We start from the raw sequence: 15,764 nt of genomic DNA, 5'->3' as shown, positions 1-15,764 counted from the left end.
ACGGCACACTAGATACACGTTGTGTCTGGCTATTTACTAGCTGTGAACTAAATTTTTCCTGAGCAAAAATGTTCATTAGCTTGGTAGTTGGATCATACATGAAAATTATCAAACACAAGCTGAAATATTTCAGCATGTGTTTGATAGTTTTCATGTATAAAATTTTCCTGTTCCGAAAGATTTGTCCTTAGCATTATAGGGAATGGACTACGGTTCCTAGCAGACTACCATTCTTGTCACATCAGTCCAGACACGACCTGAGATGTTACCGCCATCTAGTGACTGCATCTTGTATTAATCATAAGACAAGGCGTCACGTTATGTTTATGCTGAAAATGGGGCTCCTAGACAACAGAATGTGTTAGGTGAACGAGGGCAGCAGAATGTATAAGGTAAGCGTGGACAGCAGAATGCGCTTCAGGTGAGCGTGGACAGCAGAATGTGTTAGGTGAGTGTGGACAGCAGAATGTGTTAGGTGAGCGTGAACAGCAGAATGCTTCAGGTGAGCGTGGACAGCAGAATGTGTTAGGTGAGAGTGGACAGCAGAATGTGTTAGGTGAGCGTGGACAGCAGAATGTGTTAGGTGAGCGTGGACAGCAGAATCTGCGCCCTTCACACAATACCTGCAAAGAGACTGAACAGACCGACAACGCTGCACAAATAGTGGGCCCGCACTTTACCCTCTGTCAGGGCCGTAGATGAATTATGTTGATTTGTAAAAATGAGATATGAATAAGCCAGAGACATATCTGTGAATATCTAATAATAAAAAATCAATCTGTGTCCCTGGTAGAGGGTATCCGCTTTACACTATCATTCCTTACGAGAGTGTAAAACACGGGCGATGAACGATACTTTATTGCATTTTGTACATGAAAGAATGTGCTGAATCTATTTAAATTTAATAATGGCCTATTCCAAACGAAACTACCGCTCTATTGAGCTAAATTCCACATGGACTATCGCTGAATGGCATTCGGATATGCATGTCATTTCTGGTGACACGGGCGACATCACACACGACCAACGGAAATACACCTGTAGGTTAACTGCACACGTGCGACACTATATGAGGAAATGTGTATTCAAATGCCAGGTGCATAAAGAACTTAAGCCTAGTTTGCAAAATAATTTTTCTCTTGTAAGGGTGCAAAATATTGAATAATTTTCTTATTTTTTCAATCCGCAACGCAGTGAATATGTACCCCGGTATAATGCTCTTAGGGCAAGTTATATTTTGTGGTAACGCCCCTTGTATTTTATTTATTTTTTATTAATTATTATGTACCGGAATATACCCCTAAATTACAATCATGTTAGCTCGTCCAACTTCAGACATTTCTCTTTTTCAAATATGTCGTTAGGTTTTTCGTCAAAATGGCGGTTGAAGTACATTATACATGTACATTTGCGAGTCTTGTCGTCTTTACAGTGTCACAAAGTATTCCTCGCCGTTAAAAAGCTGTGGACCGATAGAAGTCCCTTTTTGCCTCCTTAGAAATTCCTTAACTTCATTACTTTCAGAGATATCGATGTACTGGGCATAGAACTTCTTCCTGCTGCGGATCAACTCGACATTCTGTTGGCGCATCTTGACTTCCATGTTGGATGGAACGCGGCTGATATACACCTTAATTCCCGACGCGGAACACGTGGAAACATAATAATATATACTGGTTAAATTAATATATGAATTATTTTCCCTTGATGCTCTTTGTCGCGCTGTCGGCCGATACAGCATATATGACAAAACAAATTGACTGTAAATTAAGCACGATTTTGGATCTTCAGGTTTCGTAACACGTTTTCATAACATGTGCCTATTATTTCTACAAGTATTCTCTGCCCAAAATGCCCCTCCCCCCCAAAAAAATGCTGTCTCACCGTTTTGTTGGAAAAACCGCCTTTATCTCTGAGCCCACGTCTTCACTCCCGTTCACTTCCAGCTAAAATGACCACTCAGCTTCACGTCTTAAACCACTACACGTCACTTCCAGCACAATCCTGTCAATGCTCAAACTTTTAATTGTGAAATGCAAAAATTAATAAATTGAAAACATACCATCAGTTTTATGGTCAGCGGCTTGAATTTACCGCGAAATGAAAGAAAAGTGGTACTTCCAAGGAAACGGCGCTTCGTAAAGATCGTTAGTTAAAATTCTTTGCGATTATTTGAGAGAGAGAGAGAGAGAGAGAGAGAGAGAGAGAGAGAGAGAGAGAGAGGGGGAGAGAGAGAAAGAGTCAGGAATTAATTTTCTTTTTTTTTATGTACAATAAAATACAACTAATGTCCAGAATTCATTTTTGTACATGAAAAGAAGGATATCATAGAATTAATAAAATATTTCTAGTTTACTTTTGTAAAAAAATGTGACAAGGGTGCATTTCGAACTATACAAATGCATCGAAAGAGCCTAAAACCTAGGAGTTCAAGTTAAGAGTGTGACCTCAAGTCCAAGTAGCTAATCCACGTGTAGTGTATGAGGAGACGCGGTAACGGTGATTTATATCCGCCTTCATGTGGATATCGCGGCGAGATGGAAGTAAAACCATAATGTCTCAGCACTTACGTTATAGTGTTACAATATTCCTGCTGGTCTCATAGTAAATACTGGTATTACTGACGATATTTCTAAAAACATTTATTTACAAGAATACAAAAGATCGCGCAATCGTGTTACATGAACATTTGATTTATTCAGCGTAAAATCACTTGTCGCACTCTTTCCTATTTTAAGAAACATCATTATTGCTCAAATAAAAGATTGTAGCTTTATTATACAGCGGTATTACTTGACTGTGAAAGTGCCAAAAAAAGTGAAAAACTAGTAATTAAACTGTTTTATGAATTATTTTCGACATGAAATTGGTTAGTGTGTGGAATTTAAACGTACATAATGAATTATTTTGCTTTCCCACTCCTACATTATCGTATAACTGATAGTTTTTTAACCAATATCATCACCTTCCAATATAACAATCAATATAACAATTAACAGAAATATCCATAATTATGTGTTCTACAAATAAAGTTCATGCACAAAGTTTCGCTGTAATTCTTCTCTCTTTTTGTGGTAAAAATGATGTTGCTGGGTAATGTCTGATACTTAACTTGCAGTTAACGAACACAGCGAAATGTTTTCACCTTGCCTCTTTTCTCCCCCACTACAAGCTGTCCTTTGTAATCAATGACCACACCTGCTGGTGCTGAAACCTGTTGCGGACCCACCACGTATCTTAACAGTTGACCATCTGAGGTCAGAACAACCACCCTGTGATTCCATTTGTCAGCAATGAAGATGTGCCCCACGCTGTCTGTACACACTCCCCAGGGGGAGTCAAGGTATCCATCACCTGAGCCTTCCTCACCTGGTGTACCATACTGGAACACTACATCACCCTGGGGGTTCACTCCATATACACAGTGTCCCTCTCTGTCACTCACCACAATGGTGTCCCGACATGGGAGCACTGCAATGTATTGTGGATTATTACACATAGGAACGCTGATCTTATTGATAAGATTGAACTGCACAGCGTCATACACACAGATACATTTATTGTTCTTGTCACAGACAAGTATGTGTCCATTGTTGTCCACTGTAACACCCCATGGCGCAGACATGCCACCCTGACCAAATGTTTTGACATGTCTCCCGGAGGAGGAATACACTCGGCATACATCCAGGGGCGGATCCAGAGATATTTTCTGACAGTCTTCCACATTATCTTTGTTGACCTATCCTCCATTTTTGACCGTCTTCCGACAGAAAAATGTTGATACCTGTGAATGTAAACTTGAAAATCTGACCATCTTCCGGAAGACCCAGAAGACGGCCTCAATCCGCCCCTGTACATCATCACATGTAACCACCAGTCTGTCATCACTGAGCACGGTGACACCCCTGGGACTTGGTACATACACCTGGAATATCACCTCATGAGATGGTGATATTGCTGTAAATTTACCTGCTATTAAAGAAACTAAATATTTTGTTCCACTTTGACTGCACGATATGTCCCATACATACATGTAGTTCATACTGATATCAAACTCACCCACCAAAGATGCAGAATTTAGCCATTCTAACTTCTTCACACGACCAAAGAAGTCCACTGGAAATTTTCCTTTACTGAAAGTGATCTCTGTTGTTTTTACCTGTACGATGGGCCTAACATTGTTCAGTTCTTTCATCCTTGCTTGGATATTTTTAGCGTGTGTCATCACCTCCGAGTGGGAGCCATGTTGAACAAGCTGTTTGGCAAACTCACATGTGCTGTGGATGGATACTTTCTGTAGTTGAACGCGATCTTTCTCAGCCTCGAGTGACTTCATATGCGTTGCGGCGTGGTCTTTTGCTTCTGCTATCAACTGAGCAGAAATACGCTGAACCTCTTTTATAATATCCGCCTCCTGTTGTTGTATGTCGGCCACCGTTTTGTTTACGATGTCAGTTGTATCTTTCTGTTGCTTAGATATTTCTGACTCTGCTTTTTCAAACAGTGCAATGTTCTTAGATAAATGATTAAAGGCACTATTTATTTTTTCTTTATGGATTTCTGCTACATCTGCAATGTCTACACAGTTGTGTTTGTTGTGTTTGGTGAGAATACAGTCACGACACACAACAACATCGTCATCTGTGCTATAAAAGATTAACTGTTGTCCTTTGTGTTTATCACAAAATAGTCTAGCGTCCATTTCTTCCTGGACTTGCTTATCGTGATCAGACGCTGATATAATTTTGTGTCCCCGCAGAATTTTTATTGCGTCATGCTGTTTTTGTCGACAGTTCTCACATAAAAAATGTCTGCAATCTTGACAGTAAAATTGAGCAACCTGTGAGTCACAGTTACCGCACATTTTGTCTTTATTCTCTGTTGTCAACATGAAGTCCTTCACCTTGGACAAAAAGAAGTTACGGACAAGTTTCTCTATCCCACCTGGTGGAACAGGCGCCTCCTGAAGGCACACTGGACACGTGATGTTGCCTCCCGACCCACTTGCTGCTACGTGCTGGATAAGACAAGCCAGGCAGAAAGTGTGATAGCATGGGAGGACACGCGGGTCCTCATACTCATGAAGACAGATGTGACACGTGAGAAAATTGTCACTGAAGACGTCGTACAACTTCTTAGATGCCATGACTTTAAACTGAGTTAGGTTCGAACACAGCCAAAAGTCTGTATAATTAGTCTCGTCACTTAAAAACGGCGCATTCTCTGTCATTGACTGGATTGTTTAACACTGCAGCGCCTGTGTTATATACAAGAACACCAGGCCGTGTCACATGACTGTGTGATGAAATCTGTGCAAAGGACGGTGAGGGTTGCAAGGGTCGCCTACACTTTGATGACTGACGCACCGAAGAGTCTTAAATCACCTTCCAAAGGCAATGTGTTAAGGTTGGCCTGCATTTACAACTCTTGCGGTTATAGACAGCAAATGACCATTTTTACCAAATGTTCCTGTATGTCATGGAGCATCTCGTGCATGGTTTAGTCCTTTATGAATATAATGTACCATGATTGTATAAACAACAAACTGCAGAATAGTATAATTTCCAAGTCTTGTTTAAAAAGGTTCTTATTTCTGTATTATCCTCTCGCCACCCTCCTTGGACCCATGGACTGTTACAGAATCACCTGATTTTATTGAATATTAACGTGTCTGTAAATTATATCTGGTAAACATGATAAGAGACAATGTTTGATATACGTACATGTAGTCAAGTGTAGCACAGTATAATCAGTTTGAGATCTTTGTTTTAGCGCTCAGCCTGCTGTTCAGACACCACTTCCACCGACAGCGTATTCCGTTACGTTTCGGTATGGTGTCGGTAGTTTTCAGTATCTCATGTAGATCTTCAACGTGTGTAACAATCGCACACACACACACACACACACGCACACACACACACACCGTCCTGGTTTGATAAAGGCTATCAGTAACGTGTTCAAGTATTCTTATCTGTTTAACTATCGATTGCTTCCCTGTATAATTAAAACGTTAGTGATTGTTTCCACGTCTACAAATATTGCAGACATTATTTTAATAATTAAAATGAATATTACGTCAAAGTAATATGGATTTTTATCTGCCAAGTAACTTTGTAAAAATTAATAAACTAAAATACCACTGATTTCCCTTTTGATTGCATCCCCTAACGCAGTTTCATGGGTTTGCGCTTTAAACGGTATTTGATTAAAAAAAGAAAAAAAAACCTGTAGTTTAATGAGCGAAAGATATGTTTCAAGTGATTTTCCACGTAATAGCCGATTAGGCCTATCAAGTTGAATTTAAAGCACGGGTAGATGGCTCATTTGAACATAGTCTAAATGGCTCATTTAAACCTGCACTAACTGTAGACTTGGGTGTACGTGAGAACACACCTCACTCGTCCTGATAGCCGTAGTCACCTGAGCTGTACACCGCACCACGAGGCACTTGATACAGGAGATAGCAGAACTGGGCTAGTTTATTAACCCAGACGCTGATTGTCTGCGAAGTTATTCTATGAAGGCTATCTGATAACATTTTGGTCAAGGACATGTTGTTTACCGCTCAATACAAAGACAGGAGAATGTCAATGATTAAGCAGTTATTACCTTACCCGCCCGCCACTACTAATGTCTAACATGTTATTTTATGGGGTTTTGGAACTTCCCAAATACTTTCAAACTCTAGTTTTTTAAGTCTGCACAAACTGTAGACTTGGGTGTACGTGAGAACAGACCTTACTCGTCCCACCACGAGGCACTTGTTACAAGAGATAGCAGAACTGGGTCCCGTGACTCGAAAGTATCGCTTTGTACCGTTCACCAATATAATTTCCACACTTGTTAATTAATTTGATTGGAGTCGCTTGCTTGTGCACTCGACTCGTTTTATGAGCTTACCTGTAATTATATAACGTAAGTGGACGTGTGCAATTTGATTAATGAAAATTAGTATGTACCGCCAAATATTGCGACACTGATAAGAAATATGTAATGAAACCCTTTTGTATACTTTAGGTATTTTAACTTTTATATAGGCTCAGAACGCAATCTGCGATTCTATGGTTCGTGCCAGCTTTACGTAAAGTCGCTCAAAGAAAACCCAAGGACACATAATGACAAGTTAAATGGTTTATTTGTTGACACTCTTTAACTACATCATTTACGTGAAGTCTGTAACTTCTCAACCATCACCCATGACTCGCTCCCGTCTCCTAGCTCCCCAGAGCGGGCTCCCTCAGTATCTCAATCTGAACTCCCAAGTTTTAAATCTGAACGTCTTATATACATATTTTTTATCAGTGGAAACGAGCTGCTGAATTCTATATAGACTGATTTTTCCCCATTTGATAGTTAGGCATTCCGAACAACAACAGGGTGATGCAGTAATCATGTCTAGAAGCCACAAATGCATGGATGAATAGCTCTGTTTACTTGCTGTTAATAAGGTGAAGAATCTTAGACATTAGTTGCCAACTGAAATATGGTGATTTACATACTTTGTTAATGTGTGATGTCATATGTCACATTTATTGTTGAGAATTAAACCCTGGTTTTAACGCTTGTTGTGATAACATATCTTCAACTCTGATACTGTGTACTGCTGTCTCTGGAAAACTTGGTGTTTGACTGGGTTCCCATACCAAGATCGATCAAATAGGTCCGATCCATGTCCGGAGGTTTCTTGCTAAATTTCTTTCAGCTTAAGCGGCTAAGATGTCTGGCACGCCTACTGAAGCTGCCAAACGATAGTTAATTACCACATGGCAGTTTCAGTAGGCGTAACGGACATCTAAGCCGCCTTAGCTGACTACAATTTATCAAGAATCCCCATGGAGAAAAATCGAGCCATAGTAAATACGATAATCTATGGTAATAGTCGCTAAGTAGTTTTTCGTGAGCCAAAATCTGAATTCATACACACAACCCTCAATAGATGCTTTTTCATCATAGGAATTTTTACATATAACATTTATCTAGTAATAATCCACATACCACATCAAACTGAAACCAAACAAAATATATATCCTCAGTGGGTGAAGTGTGAAGTGTAAAGATAATAGGACTGAGCACAGACCACATAATGTGCTTAAAACTTTTATATTACAAAATACAAAAATAAAGTAAATATTAAATAAATCAAATAAAAAGTCCAAGGTACAAAATAATAATAAATATTGGTAATAACCGACGTTGAAATTTGGGTAACTTTTCCTCTATCACCAAGGTTTCTACCCTCCGCCAGGTCCACAGATATTTAAACAGAACACTAGATACACGGTGTGTCTGGCTATTCACTAGCTGTTAACTAAAATTTTCCTGAGCAAAAATGTTCATTAACTCGGTAGTTGGATCATACATGAAAATTATCAAACACAAGCTGAAATATTTCAGCATGTGTGTGATAATTTTCATGTATAAAATTTTCCTGTTCCGAAAGATTTGTCCTAAGCATTATGGGGAATGAACTACGGTTTCTATCAGACTACCATTCTTGTCACATCAGTCCAAACGCGACCTGAGATGTTACCGCCATCTAGTGACTGCATCTTGTATTAATCATAAGACAAGGCGTTACATTATGTTTATGCTCAAAATGGGGCTCCTACACAACAGAATGCTGTTGTGTAGGAGAACGAGGGCAACAGAATGCTTTAGATGAGCGTGGACAGCAGAATGTGTTAGGTGAGAGTGGACAGCAGAATGTGTTAGGTGAGCGTGGACAGCAGAATGTGTTAGGTTAGCGTGGACAGCACAATCTGCGCCCTTCACACAATACCTGTAGAGAAACAGAACAGATCGACGACGCTGCATGAATAGTGGGCCCCCATTTTACCCTCTGCCAGGGCCGTAAATGAATTATGTGCACTTGTAAAAATGTGATATGAATAATCCAGAGACATATCTGTGAATATCTAATAAAAATCAATCTGTTGCCCTGGTAGAGGGTACCCGCTTTACACTATCAGTTCTTACGAGACTGTAAAACACGTGCGTTAAACGATATTTTAGCGTATTCTGTACATGAAAGGATGTGCTGAATAATGGCTCATTCCAAACGAAACTACCGCTCTATTGAGTTAAATCCACAGGGACTCTCGCTGAATGGCAGTCTGGTATGCATGTCATTTCTGGTGACACGGGCGACATCACACACGAGCAGCGGAAATACACCTGTAGGTTAACAGCTCACGCGCGACACTATATGAGGAAATGTGAATTCAAATGCCAGGTGCATAAAGAATTTAAGCCTGGATTGCAAAAAAATATTTCTCTTGTATAAAGGGTGCAAAATATTGAATTTTTTTATTTTTTTCAATCCGCAGCACACTGAATATGTGCCCCGGTATTATGCTTTAAGGGCATGTTATATTTTGTGGTAACGCCCCGTGTATTTTATTTATTTTTTATTATTTATTATGTACCGGTATATACCCCTATAATACAATCATGTCAGCTCGTCCAACTTCAGACATTTCTACTTTTCAAATATCTTTTGAGGTTTTCGTCAAAATGGCGGTTGAAGTACATTATACGTGTACATTTGCGTGTCTTGTAGTCTTTACAGTGTCAGAAAGTATTCCACGCCGTTAAAAAGCTGTGGACCGATAGAAGTCCCTTCTTGTCTCCTTAGAAATTCCTTAACTGAATTACTTTCAGAGATATCGATGGACTGGGTATAGAACTTCTTCCTGCTGCGGATCAACTCGACATTCTGTTGGCGCATCTTGACTACCACGTAGGATGGAACGCGGCTGATATACACCTTAATCCCCGACGCGGAACACATGGAAACATAATAAGATATACTGGTTAAATTAATAAATGAATTATTTTCCCTTGATGTTTTTTGTCGCGCTGTCGGCCGATACAGCATATATGACAAAACAAATTGACTGCACATTAAGCACGATTTTAGATCTTCAGGTTTCGTAACACGTTTTCATAACATGTGCCTATTATTTCTACAAGTATTCTCTGCCCAAAATGCCCCCCTCCCCCCCCCCCCCGAAAAAAAAATGATGTCTCACCGTTTTGTTGGAAAAACCGCCTTTATCTCTGAGCCCACGTCTTCACTTCCCTTCACTTCTAGCTAAAAATGACCATTCAGCTTCACGTCTTAAACCACTACACGTCACTTCCAGCACAATCCTGTCAATGTCTACAATACTTGGAAGCGTGGAAACAGAAACAACCTTTAAATTGTTAATTATACAGGGTGAAAATCGAAAGTTGAAAAGAAAAAAATATATATGAACAGGTTACTTTTATCAAGTCATGAGCGCGCGCGCGTGTGTGTGTGAGCGTGTGCGATTTATTTGTTACACACGTATAAAGATTTAGAGTTGATACCGGAAATTACCGACACCATGCTGTCGATGAAGAAAAAAAAACGAAGAAAGAGGACGCGGCCGCGTATGAAGGTTACAGAGAAGGCAACTTATGAAGAAGCATACGATCTCGCGATCGTCATCGAATGCTCAAACTTTTACTTTTAAAATGCAAAAATTAACAAATTAAAAAAACATACCGGAACGCCAAGCCATCAATTTTATGGTCAGCGGTCTTGGGCTTGAAAATTACCGCGAAAATGAAAAAAAAGTGGTACTTCCAAGGAATTTTCTTTTTTTTTTTTTTTTTTGTACAATAAAATACAACTAATGTCCAGACTCATTTTTGCACATGAAAAGAGGGATATCATAGAATTACTCAAATATTGCTTGTTTACTTTTGTAAAAAATGTGACAAGGCTTCATTTCGAACTATACAAATACATCGACAGAGACTAAAACCTAGGAGTTCAAGTTAAGAGTGTGACCTCAGGTCCAAGTAGCTAATCCACGTGTAGTGTGTGAGGAGACGTACGTGGTAACGGTGACTTGTATCCGCCTTCATGTGGATATCACGGCGAGATGGAGGTAAAACCATAATGTCCCAGCGCTTACGTTAGTGTTACAATATACCTGGTCTCACAGTAAATACTGGTATTACTGACGATATTTTTAAAAGCATTTATTTACAATAATACAAGAGATCGTGCAAGCTTGTTACACGTACATTTAATCCATTAAAGGTAAAAATCAATTGTCGTGCAGTGTCCTTTTTTTTAAAGATACATATCAAACTATGTCATTGCTCAAAGAAAAGATTTGAACTTATTATACAGCAGTATAACTTGACTGTAAAAGTGCCAAAAAGAGTAAAAAAAATAATTAAACTGTTTTATGAATTACTTTACTTTCCCACTCCTACATTATCGTATAAGTAATAGTTTTTTTAAACCAATATCATAACCTTCCCATATAACAGTTATAATTTCAGAAATATCCATAATTATGTGTTCAACAAATAATGTTCATGCACAAAGTTTCGCTGTAATTCTTCTCTCTTTTTCTGGTAAAAATGCTGTTGCTTGGTAATGTCTGTTATATTACTTAAATTGTAGTTAAAGAACATAGGTAAATGTTTTCACCTTGCCTTCATCTTCCCCCACTACAAGCTGTCCTTTGTTATCAATGGCCACACCCAATGGCTGAGAAGCCTGTTCTGGACCCACCAAGTATCTTAACAGTTGACCATCTGAGGTCAGAACAACCACCCTGTGATTCCACTGGTCAGCAATGAAGATGTGCCCCACGCTGTCTGTACACACTCCCCAGGGGTTCTTCAGGTATCCATCACCTGAGCCTTTCTCACCTGGTGTACCATACTGGAACACTACATCACCCTGGGGGGTCACTCCATATACACAGTGCCCACACCAGTCACTCACCACAATGGTGTCACGACATGGGAGCACTGCAATGTATCGTGGATATTTACACATAGGAACACTGATCTTATTGATAAGATTGTACTGCACAGCGTCATACACACAGACACATTTATTGTACACGTCACAGACAAGTATGTGTCCATTGTTGTCCACTGTAACACCACTGGGGCCAGACATGTCACCCTGACCAAATGTTTTGACATGGTTCCCGGAGGAGGAATACACTCGGCATCCATAATCACATGAAACCACCAGTCTGTCATCACTGAGCACGGTGACACCCTTGGGACTTGGTACATCAACCTGAAATATCACCTCATGAGATGGTGATATTGCTGTTAGTTTACCCGGCCACTTAGAAACTAGATATGTTGTTCCACTGTGGCTGCACGTTATGTCCCATACATTGTTCATACTGCTTTCGAACTCATCTACCCATTCTAACATGGTCACACGACCAAAGAAGTCCACTGGAAGTTTTCCTTTACTGAAAGTGATCTCTATTGTTTTTACCTGTACGGTGGGTCTGACATTGTTCAGTTCTTTCATCCTTGCTTGGATATTTTTAGCGTGTGTCATCACCTCCGTGTGGGAGCCATGTTGAACAAGCTGTTTGGCAAACTCACATGCGCTGTTGATGGATACTTTCTGTAGTTGAACGCGATCTTTCTCAGCCTCGAGTGACTTTATGTGCGTTGCGGCATGATCTTTTGCTTCTGCTATCAACTGAGCAGAAATACGCTAAACCTCTTTTATAATATCCGCCTCCTGTTGTTGTATGTCGGCCACCGTTTTGTTTACGACGTCAGTTGCAACTTTCTGTTGCTCAGCTATTTCTGACTCTGCTTTCTCAAACAGTGCAATGTTCATAGAAACATCATTAAAGGCATTATTTATTTTCTCTTTATGGATTTCTGCTACATCTGCAATGTCTACACAGTTGTGTTTGTTGTGTTTGGTGAGAATACAGTCACGACACACAACAACATCGTCATCTGTGCAATAAAAGGTTAACTGTTGTCCTTGGTGTTTATCACAAAATAGTGTAGCGTCCAGTTCTTCCTGGACTTGCTTATCGTGATCACACACTGAAATCATTGTGTGTCCCTGCAGAAATTTTATTGCGTCATGCTGCTTTTGTCGACAGTTCTTACAGAAAAAATGTTTGCAATCTTGACAGTAAAATTGAGCAACTTGTGAGTCACAGTTACCGCACATTTTGTCTTTACTTTCTGTTGTCAACATGAAGTCCTTCACCTTGGACAAAAAGAAGTTACGGACAAGTTTCTCCAGCCCACCTGGTGGAACAGGCGCCTCCTGGCGGCACATTGGGCACGTGATGTTGCCTCCCGACCCACTCGCTGCCACGTGCTGGGCAAGACAAGCCAGGCAGAAAGTGTGATAGCATGGGAGGACACGCGGGTCCTTATACTCGTGAAGGCAGATGTGACACGTGAGAAAATTGTCACTGAACTCCTCGTACAACTTCTTGGATGCCATGACACCAAGTTGAATGAGGTTTACACACAGCCTAAAGCAATACGTCTCGTCAGTTCATGATGTCTAGTTCTCATGGCATTTGCTGTCTGAGACTGAACTATGTAACACTGCTCCTGGGTTACATACATGAACATCAGACCACATCATCTGACACTGCGATGATGTTTTTTACACGCAGATTCCCATCTTGACCAGATGATCACAATCTGTAAAGAAAAAAAACGGCTTCAATCATTGTTCCAAAGAAAAATGATTTCCAATTTTTATAAATGGCTGAGTAAATTCTTATCTTATCTTATCTGACTGGCTTGAGAGATAAACGCCATCGATTAAATCTTATACTCGTGATTTTGAGTCCTAATGCGGTGGTGACGGCCAATGTTTATATGACAGGTTGTATTAACATTGTGGTTACGAGGAAGACAGAGGCACGTAGAGCAAGTCACATTATCTGTGTCTCATCCTGGTGCTGTACAGTCCAATATCACCACGATAAAACAAGTAGATGTTTGTAAGCCCCATGTGGTATGTGTCGTCGGCCTTTTTATTTTTATTTATTTTTCATTTGTATTTTTGTCTGTTTGTTTGCTTTGTTTGTTTTTGTTGTTTATCTTGTTTACTTTGTGTTGTCACGCCTTGGTGTGAGTTGCGCCCTCATATGTTGGATCATTGGTGTTCTGTTGGTAACAAAACGTCACCAATAAAACGTCACCATGTATTGTCATGGTTGGAACACGCCTAGTACTGTATGCGAAAGAGTGGAGGCAGCATTGTTATGTACGTATTTCTAGTTATTTACTGTATGTATTGTATTGTAATTTTTTCATTGTGATAGTTTTATTAAGTTTAAATTTATATTTTGTTTATTCTTTTACTTTCATTTGTTTCAATCATATTTCAGATCTCCGTCACCATATTAATTGTTTCTAGACGAGTCTAAATAAATGTTCACCCATCCACCGGAAATTTTGTTATGACATTTGCTACAGTATGGATACGGCAAAGCTTCCGTGTTTTATATGAGAGAGAGAGAGAGAGAGAGAGAGAGAGACGGAGGAAACGAGAGACAGGCGTGAGTAGAGATAGAGGGAGGCAGACCATGCATCGACCTGTTATTTATCTAGGTTGTACTTAAAATGCATTAGTATAAAAACCCTAAACTGTCCCAGTGGATGACTCACTTATCAACAATCTGGAATATTGACCCGTTTTGATATAGGCGCACTAACCCTAAACCACCTTCCTGGTCTAAGTTCTACTTGCTGAGGGCGTATATGAAATTTGCCATGATATACCTACATCGTAAGGCCCCTACTATACTGCATAACAAACTCTACTGTAAACACATTACTAGAAATCTAAAATGACCCAGTGTCCTTGAGTTTCATATGATTCCGTCGACGCTCTGCGACACACTTTCAATGTGCAGTATTGTATAAAGTAGGTCGACTCGATTATATTTGTTACGGGCCAAGATCAGTCTTTTCACTATTGCGTTATTCATTATATGCCCATATTATACTTAAAACACCGTATGGTCTCAACTGTAAATATAAATATGCTATTAAAGAATTCACTACTTACGGAGTGAGATTGTAGATCACTGTGTATTGTGTCTCAATTTTGTTTTTGTTCGTCTCTGGTACCATACACGTCTGCACGGTAGCTAAGTACAGGATTCAAACGACTGCGCATGCTCGAAAGCGTTTTGTTGGAAATAAAGCCAGCCGGTGTTAACCGTTTGGTTGATTTAATTTATTTTGCTTCCTGGTGTCTTTTTGAAAAATTATATTGGAAATATTTTGTTGAAAAAGTAAAGCCAGCGGGCTTTGCCTTTTGTATTTACAGTGTAATATGTGTACCCCAAGGGAATTTTCCACCCTTCTCTCACCCTTGATAAAGACATAGTGCTTGATCGCTAGTGTGAATGTTGTTTCTAATTGCATGTTATAATGTAGGAATGTTAATTTTAGGCACTACATATCAGAAAAACCAACCAGGTCGGCGAAATAAGGGTCGCCACGCATTACACTTTCACTGCCGGGAAATGATCAACAATTTCCTCGAAAGCGAGGTAAAAGCACTAATATACAGGAGACGATTTATAGCCTCGTAAAAATTCAATGTTTTAATAAAAATCTAAAAAGCGCTAAACCAAAATACTTCTTGGTTTAAATTGGGATCTTCAGTAATAATAAATATAATTACACGTCATTAAAAAAACTTAGGTCGGCCTATTTATTAGACAAATTGATATTAGATGATAAAGCGGGTTGCCAACAATTCTACCTAAATTTAAGCAACAATGTTTTTCTTTTCGTTTTGTTATTTTCTGTCTTTTTTCGGTCATCTTACTCTTTTTTTAGATGTAAAAAACATTATTATTTTGATATATAAACCCGGTCGAAACACGGCCTTAGATCCTACCGCCATCTATTGGCTGTAGTCCGTGTTATCATAAGCATTATTAAGATAAGGCGTCATATTA

General features: G+C 39.5%; 5 protein-coding genes across 6 annotated transcripts in view; all 5 read right to left on the bottom strand.

Annotated features, from left to right (window-relative positions):
* Window positions 1–14,946, bottom strand: part of LOC106168803 (E3 ubiquitin-protein ligase TRIM45-like) — a 28,929-nt gene extending 13,983 nt beyond the window's left edge. The window contains exon 1 of the mRNA XM_086997491.1: window positions 14,861–14,946. The gene's annotated coding sequence lies outside the window, so the exon portion shown is untranslated. The remainder of the gene's footprint in view (window positions 1–14,860) is intronic.
* Window positions 1–15,764, bottom strand: part of LOC147759367 (SH3 domain-binding glutamic acid-rich-like protein 3) — a 191,822-nt gene that overhangs the window by 82,522 nt on the left and 93,536 nt on the right. The window lies entirely within an intron of this gene.
* LOC147759378 (NHL repeat-containing protein 3-like) lies at window positions 3,003–3,662 on the bottom strand. Its single transcript, XM_086997979.1, has one exon. The coding sequence runs from the start codon at window positions 3,623–3,625 to the stop codon at window positions 3,119–3,121; it is 507 nt and encodes a 168-aa protein (XP_086854105.1). The 5' UTR covers window positions 3,626–3,662; the 3' UTR covers window positions 3,003–3,118.
* Window positions 3,885–5,384, bottom strand: LOC147759377 (E3 ubiquitin-protein ligase TRIM56-like). The gene is made up of 2 exons (XM_086997375.1): window positions 4,060–5,384; window positions 3,885–3,925 (listed from the first exon to the last, which is right to left on the bottom strand). The coding sequence occupies exons 1-2, from the start codon at window positions 5,228–5,230 to the stop codon at window positions 3,885–3,887; spliced, it is 1,212 nt and encodes a 403-aa protein (XP_086853501.1). The 5' UTR covers window positions 5,231–5,384.
* Window positions 10,744–12,490, bottom strand: LOC147759376 (uncharacterized). The gene has a single exon (XM_086997693.1). It carries the CDS (start codon window positions 12,353–12,355, stop codon window positions 11,447–11,449), a length of 909 nt encoding a protein of 302 aa, XP_086853819.1. The 5' UTR covers window positions 12,356–12,490; the 3' UTR covers window positions 10,744–11,446.

This window comes from Lingula anatina, chromosome 10 (genome assembly GCF_051362555.1).
Source record: "Lingula anatina isolate TDL-2025a chromosome 10, LinAna3.0, whole genome shotgun sequence".
NCBI classification, from domain to species: Eukaryota; Metazoa; Brachiopoda; class Lingulata; order Lingulida; family Lingulidae; genus Lingula; species Lingula anatina.
This window is presented reverse-complemented; position numbering and strand designations above follow the sequence as displayed.

Excerpts from the sequence above, each read along its gene's own strand:
- LOC147759378 (XM_086997979.1), bottom strand. The coding sequence starts at position 3,625 with ATGTCTGCGCCATGGGGTGTTACAGTGGACAACAATGGACACATACTT.
- LOC147759377 (XM_086997375.1), bottom strand. The coding sequence starts at position 5,230 with ATGACAGAGAATGCGCCGTTTTTAAGTGACGAGACTAATTATACAGAC. Across the intron at positions 3,926-4,059 it reads AAATTCTGCATCTTTGGTGG|GTGTATGTACCAAGTCCCAG; the intron begins GTGAGTTTGATA and ends GTGATATTCCAG.
- LOC147759376 (XM_086997693.1), bottom strand. The coding sequence starts at position 12,355 with ATGACACACGCTAAAAATATCCAAGCAAGGATGAAAGAACTGAACAAT.